The 14,470-nt window shown below is 42.4% G+C and overlaps 1 protein-coding gene across 1 annotated transcript in view; it reads right to left on the bottom strand.

Moving 5' to 3' along the window:
• The window catches only part of B3GLCT (beta 3-glucosyltransferase), a 139,239-nt gene that overhangs the window by 27,640 nt on the left and 97,129 nt on the right, over positions 1-14,470 (bottom strand). The window contains exons 11-12 of the mRNA XM_053310801.1: positions 6,818-6,931; positions 1,691-1,790 (exon numbers count right to left, since the gene is read on the bottom strand). Coding sequence (XP_053166776.1) covers positions 1,691-1,790; positions 6,818-6,931 — 214 coding nt within the window. The remainder of the gene's footprint in view (positions 1-1,690; positions 1,791-6,817; positions 6,932-14,470) is intronic.

Genomic DNA, 14,470 nt, shown 5'->3' with positions numbered 1-14,470 from the left:
GACACAAAAAGTGGATTTCTTTTAACCCAAGGACATAAATTGAGCTAGGCTACAACTTGCAATGAAAAATCCAAATTGTGTGTGAAGTACTCCCCAATATATTGCACAAACTTCAGTGTGAATCCAGCCAACGTGTGTATGCACACCCTCCATTCTGAGCTAAAAGCCCCATCTGGAAAAGCTCCAGGTATCTTGAAAATATTCCCCCAAGAGCTGTGACATATTTTCAGAGGCACAGTGGGCTTCATGGGGAAAGAGAGACACACATGGGGAAGGAGATGGAGGAGAGATGGCCTTTCCCCACTTGTGTAATGGCACAGTGTTGGTCTGGATGTCAGCACTGTTGCATCAGTTCAGTGCTAGTATGGATGTTAACTACTATCTTATTTTCCAGATCCATTTGGAATAAAACTCTTTTAAAAATGAAATGGCCCAACTCTTCACCTAAGCTTTTTTCAGCTTTTTAAATTTGTAGGTTTTCATTTTATGCTGTTTTTAAATTGTTACAACTGTTTTAAACTTTTATATTTGTTTTAATTCTTTTTATGTCACTGTTAACCGCCCAGAGACAAAACTTTGGGTGGTATACAAGTTAAACAAACAAACAAACAAACTAGTCTTGCAAACCCTCTCAATATCCATGGCCAACTGTTATATTCATGTCTCTGAAGATAAAGTAGAAGAACCGTTCAAAACCACGTCTGTATGAACTTGCGTTTTGGGCGGTATAGAAATGTATTAAGTAAAATAAATAAATAAAATAAATATGAAGCTGCCTTATACCAAATCTGCCTATTAGTTCATCTAGTCCACTTCTGCCCACTGCAACTTGCAGCAGCTCTTCAGTGTCTATTCCAGTCCTGAGACGCCATTAAATGGCAATGGTGTGGCCTGAACTTAGGCTTTTCTACTACGATGGATATTTACATATTGCTTTTCAACTAAGTATGCGAAGTGGTTTACAAAGAAGAATGGATTTTTTAAAAATCCCATCCCAAAAGGGACTCACAATCTAAAAGGAAACCCAAAACAGACACCAACACCAACTGGAGAAGTGCTCTGCTGGACTTGGGATGGTTGCTCTCCCTCTGAAAAATGTAAGTTCAAAAACTTACAAAGTTGCCTCTTTGCATGCCAAATATGTGTTTTATCACTGAGCTACAGCCCCTTCCCATGCCACCCATTTTTGAAGTGGTATTGAGCAGAATTGCTCTCTTAACTTCAGAGACATAAAGGAGTTTTTCTTACCATGAATAATGAGAGAGTTTGTAAAAGATAAGTTCCACTGAAAGAGTTCCATGCACTGGGAATAAAATATTTTGTCTTTTCTTTTTCAGCTGCTGCTTCTTCCCATAGTCATTCCTAATTCATTTTCAGTAATATCGTCAGTGCTGAAACAAGGTTGCCATCTTTCAAGACACTGATCCAATTTTCTGCCACGTTGAGTGTTTCATGTACCCAACTGTATATTTAACATCACATCTGAGAGATGTTTTTAATTTACTTTAAATTACTTTGATTTTCTGTCTGACTGGAAATATCACATTGGTTCATGAACTACCTGAATTTATGCTTCATGTTTCACTTGGGATCTCCACATCTGCATGTTAGCTTTGCAACAATGGCTTCCAAACAAGTTGACTCATAAAGCAATGTATGATTCGGCTTCATCCACTTCTGAAATTCATACCTTATTAAAGTGTCATCATCCACAACAACTAACCAAGGAGCTGCAGAAGGGCTATGATTTAAAAATCTTTCCAAAATGGCAAATGTCTTCCCACAATGACCTAGATATGAAGCAAAAGTAAGTAAAGGAATACAATAAGTAGATTTATAATGCAGTGATGATACATGTGTTTGCAAATAATGTATGTATAGTAGTAGCATATGTTCAGATTAGGGATGTGTGGACCTCCCTTCAGTCTGATTTGTCATTAATATGGACCTCCTGGATAAATGATAGAAGTCAACAGGGTTGTGTTAGGACTAGGGAATCCTAGTCTGCTGTACTCTCTGAGCTTGGATTGGAGCCCATTCTGTTGCCTGCCCCCAGGGTCATCCAGAAGTGGGTGCAGAGCCTGAACTATGCTGTGAGAGGGCACAGGAGGTTTGAAGGTCCTAAGGCATGTTCATTAATAACAGGTGTTCCCAAGGCCAACTTCTTCAGCCTAATTTAGATGTGGGTAATTTCAAATCGAAATCCCAAATGGTGCCAAAGTCACTGGAACTACACCCTTCTCTCCCAGCAAAAGATTCACTTGTAAATTAAGTACAGATTAATGCAAAGACAAAGAGCAGTGAAATACACACAAAGTTACAAGTTGGAAACAATGAGGCTTTGGGGCAAATTTTGTTTTAAAGATAATTTCCCACAGCCATGGGAAATTATTATTATTTTTAACTGTATGTCTAAACCTGAAAATAAGCATAAGACAAGCTTGAATGTATGATGGATATGTGTCTCAAAGACTCTCAAACTAGAAAGCAAGCAAACAGTCCTCAATATACTGTAAATTTCACAATGTTTTACATTTGATTCTAGCATAGGTCACTGAATAAAAGCGGTGTGCTTGCTGCTCCATATTCCCATAAATAATGTCAAAATGATGATAATTATACAAAGCTAAATAACCTTGAACCTATGTATCTTTTCTTAAGCTCGACTTACTTTCAAGTAAATGTGTACAGGATTGCAGTCTGAAACTGAAAAAAGCTGCCTGACCACCCTGAATCTACAGTTCTATTTAATGCTAAATGCCTGGAATGCATTATGAAGCCCCAACTCCTTTAATTTTTTGTTTTAAATGAGTTTAAATTATACCAAGATGTTTACAGCCAATGTATTTCATCTCAATTAGCATGAAATTGCATTTGTCCACATGGGTGGGGGCGGGGGCATGGACAATTTTGCAAATCACCCCTTCCCCCTACGGCTCCCTGTAAACATGGACCTGAATCTTGGAGGACTCTCTGGAGCAGTTGTTCAGGGGGCACAAGGAGCAGGAGAAATGAGGAGGAGGAGAAGCAATTCTTTCCTCTTGTGCAAATGGAACTTGTTCTGTTCTCAGAAGTTAGTTGTGATCCAACCCCATATCTTCAACTCAATTGTTTTTAGAAGTTAGGGCATATTTTTCTCCAAAAACAATCTCCCTCCCTTTACTACTGTAAAACACACATTTATTTATATGAGAGAATAGGTCGTATAAGCAAGATACATGGAATCTAGAAACATTGGATCAGGGAGTTTTGATAATTCAGTCTGTGTGTCCAAAGGAACCATGCTTTATCCATTTAAAGCCACTGAAGATTATGCACAAAATTACTTTTTCACTTTCTACATTTCTGAGCTTGAGCAAGTGACAGATATAGGCAGTTATTATTCCAGCACCATATATCAAGTCCTTCATGCACCAATAGCCTCAGTTGTAATCAGCCGAGGTTCTTTGTTATGGATATAAAGATCTATCATAGTTATTGCAGCAATCTGATTTATAACACACAACTACTAGACTGATGGAAGCAGAATTTTATATTGGTGGAATGAGGCTGTGAGTCTGAACTGTATTTATTTATTTGATTTATTCACCGCCCTACCAAAAATGGCTTGCTTAGGCATTTATTATTAAAAATTAAAACATATTTCACATTATATTATATTTTTGTTTATGAAAAACATATTTTCCATATTTAAATATATCCATCTGGGTATACGCATTGGGGGGGGGGGGATAATGTTTTATGTTTCTAAGTCAGTGTGCATATCTACCTCTTCCTGGTCCACACTGGGCTGAGCAAGAGAGATAGCAATGGAAAGTGAGAGGAGGATGAAGTTTGGGGAAACAGGATGTGTTTGGGGAATCTGCAACCTCTCTCTTGGGAGAAGCCCCCACATTATCCATTACACCTAGCACCTGCAGTGGGGGAAACTACAGAAACACTAAGAATGCAGGCTTGTGTGCCTTTAGAAAATCAGCTATCAGTACTCCAGTTTTGTTTGTCTACCCACACCTATTTTCATGGAGACAGTTCTGATTGAGCAAGCCTAAAGAGAAAAGTTGAAGTATGAAGGGGGCTGAGATACGCTGATGGAGAAGCCTGGATATAGAGGCAAAGGAGGGCAACAGAGAGGAAGTCAGAATGCGCAGGAACAGCTTGAGGACCCAAGAATGGAAGGGAATGCATAGGGCAACAGAAGGGAATTGATACCTCAGAGGCCTGAAAGAAAGAGGCAGATGAGGCAAATAGAGTCAAAAGGGACAGCAAGGGAAGGAGGCAGAGAGAAAGCATGGAGCCTAGGAAAGGAGGACTGGAGGAGGCAGGTGCCAAAGAAAAGGATGTTGGGACAAGCATCATGGAATGCAAGTTAACAGAGCTACAAGTCTTTCTTTATGGCCAGGTTTTCACACACTTTCTTCTCATCACTTGGCAGGCAACTCCAGGCTTTGTATCATGGCATGGTCGGATATCTGTTAGACTCATGCAGTGTCAGGGGTGTCAGGCCTGCATCACAGGCAGGTGGGTTCTGCCTAGAGACCCTTAAATCTTTCTTTTTGGCTTATTTTTGTTGGCGCTAGATAGGGATGACCCAGAAGGTTTTGGGGCCTGAGCATGGTATGTAAGACAGGACAAGGAACAACAGACCTTGTTGATCCTTGGAGTAAGCAAGGTTGCTGTGGAGGGAAAGGGAGCTATTGGACTTTGTTTTTCTCACATCTTAAGACACTCTTTTTACTTCCTCTGTTGAGAAGGCAGCTTTCTTTTCCCTGCTTGCCCTGGTTTCTTCTTCTTCCTGGAATAGCCACAGCCAGTCAAAGAACTAAAACACTCTTTCTTTGACTATCCCTGGACGGATACAACCAATGCCTTTACTGATTGCGTGTAGGTGGCAGGGCTCAGGTGAGTGGCTGGATTAGGCAGCTGCTGTCCTCACTTTATAGTGCTGCATGATGGGCACAAGGAGCAAAGCAGGCAGGAAAAGGTTGAGAACACAAGTCTCCCTTCCTGTACAGCCACCAACAGCACAAGCAGTTGCCTCTGTCTCCAACTAATGCCCATCTCAACCATTCATACCAAAGGGCTCTTGCCTTTCTACCTCCTCCTGTCGCTGCCATTTCTGCAAGCTACATTGTGGGAAATAGTTCAGTTCACTCAGGGACAGAAAGCTAGGGATGTGCGAATTGATTCAGATACAAATTGATTTGTACCCAAATCTAACTGATTCGGGCAATTTGGAGACAGAACAAATCACCCCTGTGGTCCACTGGCTAGATTTGGGTACAAATCAAATTGCGCCAGATTCGATTTGAATCGCTTTGAGATTCGGATTCCTCCTATCATTTCCCCCAGATTCCCAGCTTTCTTTCTTTCTTTTAAAGCTAAGCTCTAGCCCTTGTAGAAGGGGAGTTATGGAGCAAAATATGTGGTCACCATTTTTCAAGTGCTTGGATTCTTTGGTGTATAAATAACATTTCCTCAATGAATCCCTATGAGGATTCATTACATACCTTCATTTCTTCTATTCATTTTGACTGTCTTTTCGACAGTGCCAATTGCCATGTGCCAACTATACCCCCTTCCCACTTGCAAGGCAGTGGGGTACTACTCAGTTTATGTTTTAGGAATTTTTTTCAAGTGTTTAGACTCTTTGGTGTCTAATAACCTTTCCTCATAATTAATCCCTATGAGGATTCATTAAACACCAAAGAATCTAAACATCTCAAAAATTCCTAAAATATAAACTGAGCACCCAGTGGCTTGCGGGCTGGGGGGTAGTTGGCACATGGGATGCCACTAATTCACCACCTGCAAAGCAGTGGGGTAAAAATGAACAGATAAAATGAAGGTGTGTAATGAAGACACCAAAGAATCTAAACACTTAAAAAATTCCTAAAAAATAAACTGTGTACCCCATTGCCTTGTAGTGGGATGTAGTTGGCACATGGCAGTTGACAGTTGGCACTGTCCAATTACAGTCAAAATGAACAGAAGAAATGAAGGTGTGCCATGATTCCTCACAGGGATTCATTCTGAGGAAAAGTTATTATACACTAAATAATCCAAACACTTGAAAAATAGTGACCACATATTTTGCTCCATAATTCCACTTCTATAAGGGCTAGAGCTTTTTTTTTAAAAAAAATTAAAGCTGAAGATCCATGTTAGGGTTATGATAGAAAAACTTTGAATCCCCATCATTTCCTATGGTGGAAATATACAAAATCAGTAAAAACTAAAATAAAAATAAAAATAAAAAATCAACCAAGTGCACCACTGTCTTGAAATATGGATGGTAGGTGGCACCCATGGGAACCTACCGACCACCCAAACTTGGTGCCCCTAGGACCTTTAAAAGTGGACCGAATCAATACAAATACAAATCAAATCAAAACTGAAATCGGACCTGGGGTGATTCGGGGGGACAGATTTGGACCCAAAACAAATCAGGGGTGATTAGATTCGGGCATAAATCAAATAAAAAAATTTGATCCGTGAACATCCCTACAGAAAGCCTGTCTTTATAGCAAGAGGGAGGAGCTACTGCCCCTCTTCATTGCTGCTCAATCTTTCTGAATCCAATCCCAGCTGGCAGCGATAGTAAGACTGAAGTTATTGGCAGGGAGTGGAGGTGGCGGGGAGCGGGGGTGGGGGGAGATAATCTCATTTTGCACATTTTAGAGAGGTCAGTGAGCAATCTTACCTGAAGCCCTAACATAAAGTGGGACATCTCAACATTTTCTGTATATTCTTTTATGAAAGCTTTCTATTGTCCATGCAAAGTAATAGCACACAATGTTAACACTCCTCAAAAACTCACCTCTATCAGTATTTGGCACTCCTATGTCAACAGTAGGAATTGAACTTTCTGCATAATCACTGTAGTATTCAATAAGAGCAGCCTCTCTCTCCCAGGTCTGTTTTACAATGGGTACTGCAAAAATAAAATAATAACAACAAGAACGGCATAAAGATGACACTGTATTTATTTAAGTATGTGAACTTGTGGCATACTTACGGGCTAAATAATAATCTATGTCCTGAGCAGAGGCTACACTGATCCATCATTCATTTACAAAGGAAGACAAGAACAAACAGGGCCAGCAGGGGTTGCCTGATTTAATCAAACAAAGGTGCAGTGTTGTTCCAGGTCTCCCTTTGGGGGGATGACCTCCCCTGCAATCTCTTTGAGAGAGGAAGCCAGCATAGTTTACAGGACACACTCACTTTGTGGGGTCTGGACCAGTTTTGTGCCAGGATTAGCTTCATTGATATATGAACAGTAAAGATGAAGTATTTTTTCTTACATGAGTATCAGATGCAAGAAGTGTGGCTCACTGACAAAACCACATGTGCAACTCTCATGGTAGGTGTAGCATTTGCATATAATAATCTTTAGTAGATGGTTCTGTGTGGTAACTAAAACTTCAGCTAAATTTCCATTTCAATGTGATTTTTTAAAAAAAGACACTGCTTTAAATACCGTATGTTCTTACATTTAAAAAGTAGACACAAAAATATTAAGCCAACACAATAACCACATTTCGAGTTGAGTTGCACAAAGAAAACACTGTTAAATTCTGGCTAATTCTCACTGAGTTGATAAACTTGTGCCTGGGCTGGATCACTTCAGACTGCAGGTGGGGGCTCACATGAAAATTGTTGTAGGGATGTGCATGAAACATGATTTGGATGCTGAATTGCAACACATCCCTTTAACATGGAGGAGAGCAGGTCCATACCTGCTCCTCTGTTACCCCCTTAATCACAGCACCTCCAACACAGCTATCATTGCACACTGGCGGTGCTCACCTCAGCTGTCCCTGCACGATGCCAGCACACCTCCACTTGCGTGGTCACCAACTATGCTGAGCATGCAAATGCCCCCCACGCATGGGTGGAGGCCATGTCCATGCTGGCATTGTGCAGGAGCAGCTGGGGAGAGCGCCCCTGGCACGCAATGATAGCAGGGGGGCGGGCAATGAAGGTATGGACCTGCTCTCCTCCATTAGATTAACTGCCAGTGCTTAAACAGTGTTTTACGATGGGACCATGAACAGAAGGCAATCTTACACTACTTCATTACAACTGAGAATGCTTAAACAGATATGCAAGTCTGCTGCCAACATATTGGGGAGAGAATCTGTTATCATCAAGGGTAGAATATATTTCCATCTACTTTGTCCCATCCCCCTAGTGGCCTTAATAAAGGAGCAAGCTATTTTCTGATCAACACCTACTTTTGTTTTAAATCACAATGTGACTCAGGAACATGGAAACACTCTTACAGTTTTAGTTATGTAGTCACATTTACTTGTATCACAAAGAAAATTATATACAAAACATTAAGCCAAACAATGTTAACATTGAATTAATCAGAAGCATTTATAAAACTACAAGTCACAAACAATAGCCTTTTAACCTTCTTAAATCCACAAACTAGGATCTCGTTTAAAGTGAGATTACAAACCATGGTTTATGCTATGGTTTTACATATCTGAAATGACAAACCATAGTTATGGTTATTGTTCTGCCTTTGGAAGCTTCTTAAACTGGAAATGGAATGCTGAAAAGAGACAAGCAGCTCTAAACTATAATTGGTCTGTACATTTGGAAGTTTAAACCAGTTTGGGTTCAAAATTATGCCCAGCAGAAACTATGGTTTGATATTAGGTCTGAACAGAAGCAATATCTAGATACACAAGCATAACAGAGCTTTTCCAAAGTAGGTTTAGTATTACAAATGAGTCTTAAACAGACATCTAGTTAAACATACTTCATCTTTTTATATAATTTAAATACTAATCACTGGAGAATGTTATACGATCCAGGCACTGTAAACACAATATATTTAGGGGTGTTTTGAAACCATAATGTTATTTTAATGAAGTCTTGCTGCTGTAATGTTTCATTTTGTTATTAAGGCTGTTATTGTAAGTTTTATTTCTGGATTTTAGTTAGATAATATATTTTTAGCTGCTATTCTATGGTGTAGGCCACTGGAATCTGGTGCTAAATCAAACAAGCCTAAATAAAAAATTTATTATAGTTTTATCTCATCCTTCCTCTAAGGAGTTCAGATCACCGTATATCGTTCCTCCCTTATTGCCTCCCCATTTTATCTTCAGTGTGACTGACCCAAGGCCATGGCTAAGTGAGGATATGAACCCACATTCCATAGCCCTCACCTGAAACTCTAACCACAATTAGCTTTGTCTGAACGCAAGCCATGTCATGTTAAGTAATAACAGTTATCTAACAAGTGGAACTCTCATGGCTCTTCTGTTGCCTCCTAGATATTAGTGTTTTCAAAACTGGTGTGATAAGATTTCCATTGTTTCAATGTAATAACACTCAGGAATTCATATCCACATGGTTTCCTCTTCAAATATGAACAAAGGTGATACTGTGAAATAGTTCTCTACTCAGGACTTAGTCCTGGGGTAATTTATTGACTAGGAAAGCAATAATATAACTAGGCCTGCATTCTGGATGCTCTGATTTTATCTGATCCAGCAGTTCCTTGTGGAAACAAAGCTAGGGACTAGGTCTATAAATGTCTGAATATATATCCAGGGAAATGGAACTAACAAATCCAAAGTCTGGATGATATACATACAGCCTGAAGAGCAGAGCTATACAAACTGTAGGCAACAGAAAGGAGAATTGATAACTTACCATGAAGGCTTCTTTTTGTTGCTGGATTTGAGACCATCTCGTGTGGGTTATCCTTCCCTCATGCTCCAGAAGGCAGGACAAATTCAATTAAGGAAGATTTTTTTAAGGATGGGAAGGATAGCCCCTCCCAGTTCTGTTTAGCCAAGTCAAGGTACAGGGGGGAAAAGGGAAACTAAGTACAGAAGAGAGTAAGACGGATGGGTCAAGATGTCCTCAAGTCCAGCAACAAGAAGCAGCCTTCAGTAAGTAACCAACGTTCCTTTCTCTGCTGCTGGATGAGGGCATCTCACGTGGGACCTGTCACAGCTAAGAAGACCCAGGCAGGGGTGCCATTGTCTACTGGGGCAGAAAAACATGTTGGATGACATGTGCCTGGGAAGAGCGATGGATATCCAGCTTGTACTGTCTTGTGAAGGTGGACGTGGCTACCTTGAAGATTTCAGCCAACGGCACATTTGTAGAAAACACACCAGACGTAGCTGCAGATTTTGTGGATTGAGCCGTCAACTTGAGAGGTGGATGTAGCTGTTGGATCTCATATGGAGCACAATACAAGCCTTTATCCATCATGTAATTGTGGCAGATGAAACCTTCTGACCCATGGAGGAAGCTAAGATGAACAGAGTGTCCATAGACCTGAAGGAGGCAGTCCATGACAGGTAAGTCTTTAGGCAATGCCGCATGTCAAGCTTGTGCCATTCCTTTTCCTTCTGATGGCTCGGCTTCAGGCAGAAAGACGGAAGGACCACAACTGGGGAGTAATGGAACACTGAAGAAATTTTAGGCATGAATGAGGACTCCAAGATCAATGTGTCTCGAGAAAACATACAAAAATGGGGGTTGACAACAGTGCTCTTGGTTCTGAAACCCATCTGGCTAATGTAATTACAATGAGGAAGGCATGTTTGAATGACAGGATCTGAAAAGGCACAGAATGAATGGGCTCAAATGGGGGAGCGTCAAGTACCTTCAACACCTTATGGAGGTCCCAAGAAGGGAATCTGTGGACCACTGGAGGTAAGGATAGTGTGGTGCCCCAAAGGAATCTCTTGAGGTTTGGGTGCACTTGGAGACTCCATGTCTTGGAAGGAGAAAGTAAGGTGGCTAGCACCACGATGTGGCATTTGATTGTATTAGCATGAAGATCACAGTCTAGGCCCTCTTGGAGGAAGAGCAGTAGTTTCGGTATGCCACACTGGTCAGCAGAGAGCCTGCACCAACATAGGAATACATGCCATGTGTATTGATATATCCTGTTTGTAGATTTACATCTGAAAGCCAGTATGGTATCAAGGACCTTAAAAGTGTATCCGTGGCTCTTCAGGATGTTGTGCTTAGTCTGCAAGTGGCAAGCTTGAACCACACTAGGTCATGGTGGAGGATGGGTCCCTGACTGAGGAGACTGGGCATCACTAGAAGGAACCAAGGGCCTACGACTGCCAGATGAAGGATTTCTGGAAACCATGGATGTCTTGGCCAATGTGGAGCCTTGAGAAGCCTGGCAGAGCAATCAACTGAGCACAGCTACTGACAGAAAGATGTACAGTAGTTCTTTGGGCCGGGGGTAGGAGAGTGTGTCCATTGACTCTCTGCCCCCATGCAAGGGACATGTGAGAAGAATCTGGGAAGCTTCTTGTTGACCAGTGACATGAAAAGATCCATCTGTGGGCAGCCCAAGGCTTGGGTCAGGAGCTGAAACACTTGATTGTGGAGACTCCTATCCGCTGGGTGGAGGTCATCTGCTGAGCCAGTCAGTTTGGTTGTTCAGGGAGCTGCTGACGTGATGGGCTATGATCGAAGCCAAGTGAGATCCCACCCATCCCAGCAGTAATGTTGCCTCCTTGTGGAGCAATTTTGAAAAAGTGCCCCCCTGCTGGTTCACATGTACCTTGGCCATGATATTATTGGTGCAGATTAACACATGGTGGTGTTAGCAACAGGTGACGGAATGCTTGCAGTGCCAACTGTATGGCTCTCAACCCCAGCCAGTTGATGTTGTGGCATTTCCCCCGTGAACACTTCTCTTGTGTGGAGTGTTGGAGGCAATGAGCCCCCATCCCGAGAAACTGGCATTGGTTGTTACTATTATCCTCTGTGTGTGTGTGTGTGTGTGTGTGCACGCGCGAGCAGGTGCAGAAATGGTTTTTCCTGTCATAGGTGGGGTGGATGTAGATACCACTGTAGAACTGGATTGAAGAATGGAGCGAGGGAGCTCTACTGACATTTGTTGGCACTTGGCTTTTGCCTTCTGATATGGCAGTAGAAACCACCGTAGTGGTCGAAGATGAAAACAGGCCAAAGGTATTGCTTCCAAGGAAGCCAACATCAGCCCAAGAAGCTGTACCAGAGTAGCAAGTGGTATGGTAGGAACAGGAGTGAATCAGCACATAATTTTTTTTTAATATGGTTCTGTGGAAGGAACAAGCAGTCGGGAAGCATGTCTATCAGCAGCTCTAAGTAATGTATTCTCGTGGATGGGTTTTTGCCTTGTTCACGAGGAACTCATGATTTGTCAGGGTTTGTAGTGTGACTCAAAGGTTTGATTCTGCTGCTTCTTTGGATGGGGACTGAACGAGGAGGTCATCCAAAAATGCAAAGACTCTGACTAGAGTCTTTGCAAAATACTTCTGTCTTTGCAAAAATGCAAAGAGTCTGACGTAGATTAGTATCAGTGGCGCCAGGACTTTAGTGAAGATCCTCAGGGTGGAAGACAGCCCAAAGGGAAGCACCCTGTGCTGTAAATGTTGCCCCGTGCACCTGAACCAAAGAGGATGGTGACTCATGGGATGTATTGGGATGTGCAGGAATGCATTGGCCAGGTCCACCGATGCTAGGTAATCTGCATGTTGCAATGACTCTGCTATGGAGCGTAGGGTCTCCATGAGAAATTTGCTGCGTTCCACCCATTTGTTTAAGATTTTTATATCTATCTAGAACAGCCCTTAAAGAGCTGTCCTGTTGGGGCACGGTTTTAAAAAAAAGTATACGCCCTTGCCCTGTTGTTGTGCCGGTACTGGTTCTATGGCAGGTATCTCCAGTAGGTGGCTGGAGTAGGTTGTGATATTTGGTGGGTGAGTGTGATTGCAGGGTAGGTAAGAAGCAGTCATTGGGAAGGGCAATTAACTCTATTTTGTCTCTGTGTAGCAAGGTGTCGAGGATCCATTTGTCTGATACTGTGTTTTTCCAAGCATGGAAGAATAGAGAGGCAGCCTCCCAAACCTGGTGGTGAGGAGTCAGGATGTCTGCCTGAGCTTGGTTTGCTGTTGGAAGGGCTGGAGTGGATGATTGCTGGGCCTTATGGTGTTAAGTTGTCGGTTCCAGAAGCGGCACTGTTGTCATATGTCCCAGTCCCTGGGTCTAAAGTTGGTATGAAAGGGACTAAAGGACTGGGAATACTTGCACGGTGGATATCTGTCCTCCCTGCATGGTTGTGCTGGGAGAGCCTTTTTCTTGTCCTTGGTTTCAATGAGTACCTCTCTTGGAGTGCCTCATCTCCAAACATCTTGGATGACGCATATGGTACAGCAGTGAGGTTATTGCATGAAGCTGTGTCCACCTACCAGTGTTTCAGCCAAAGAGCCCATCTGGCCACCACCGTGGATGCCTTGGAGCCTGGTGTGAACCTTATAAAATCTAAGGTTGCATTTGTGATAAAGGTTTGCACCTTTTGGATCTTCAGCAAAGTCTGTTTTGGGCAGGGGAGATCCGAGGGGGACTGTAGGAGCTCATCCGTCCATAGTAGTGATGCTCGTGCCATAATAGGTGCCACCATGGTTGTGTGTCTGGACAGTGCCACCGCTTCATGCCGCTTCTTGAGCTACAATTCTAGCTTTTTTCCTGTGGGGTTTTTTAGAGACGAGTCCCCATCATGAGGTAGAATCGCACCAGACATCAGTGACACCACAGGAGTATCTACAAGAGGAACTTGAAACATCCCTGCAGCAGTGTAAATAAGACTGTAAAATTTATTTACGAGTGGGGCTGATTTTCTATGAGCAGAGAGTGTCTGCCACCCCTGCTTCAGAGAAAGTTTCTGGAAATGGAAATGCAAGGGAGTTGGAAACACTAAAGCCTCTCTAAAAGTGGCAGGTGCTCCAGAGCTTGTGTTTGTTGTCGCCCCAGGATATTAATCACCTTATGAAAAAGGTGAGAGAAGTCATCTGGTATGAATAATCTATATGACTGGGAGTAAGGTTCAGTAGTTTGATCATCAGATCATCCTCCTGCCAGTCTAGATTCTACATCTAAGTCTTGGTTGTCTGAAATATCCACAGAAGTATTACCAGGGTTAGCAGGCCATAGACGTAGGGGTTCCAGATCAGGCCTCCCTCAGTTAGGATCTGGTGAATCATATGTTGAGATAGCTGAGGAATGAGAGGGAGAACCCATGTCCCCTTTAGGTTTTCTCTATTTTTTGGCCTTTTTGACTTTTGTGACTTCCTACGCTTATATCACTTCCTTGTCTTTTTAGGTGTATTAGCAGCTGGAAGAAGAAGAGTCAGAAGAAGAGGAGGAGTCAGAAGAAGAAGGAACCTCTCTGCTCTTAGACCGGTTTTTGGCTGTCTTGTGTTACTTATGTTGTTGCAGAGATAAGCTGATAATGCCCTGAAACCATGTCTGCCATGTAACTGGGATTTCCCCTGGAAAGGTGGGTAAGGCCAGGGCTTGAGGTGAGGCAGGGGGAGTTGGGGAAGCAGGGCATGATGGCCCTGGTCTCACTGGTTATGGCATGGCGGGGTCCTTAGGAGTCAGCATGCCATTTACCTCTTCAGGCCTCATTGGTGGTGGTTTAATT

The sequence above is a fragment of the Hemicordylus capensis genome, chromosome 3, assembly GCF_027244095.1.
Source record: "Hemicordylus capensis ecotype Gifberg chromosome 3, rHemCap1.1.pri, whole genome shotgun sequence".
NCBI classification, from domain to species: domain Eukaryota; kingdom Metazoa; phylum Chordata; class Lepidosauria; order Squamata; family Cordylidae; genus Hemicordylus; species Hemicordylus capensis.
Note: the sequence above shows the minus strand (reverse complement) of the source record. Positions and strands in the feature narration are given on the sequence as shown.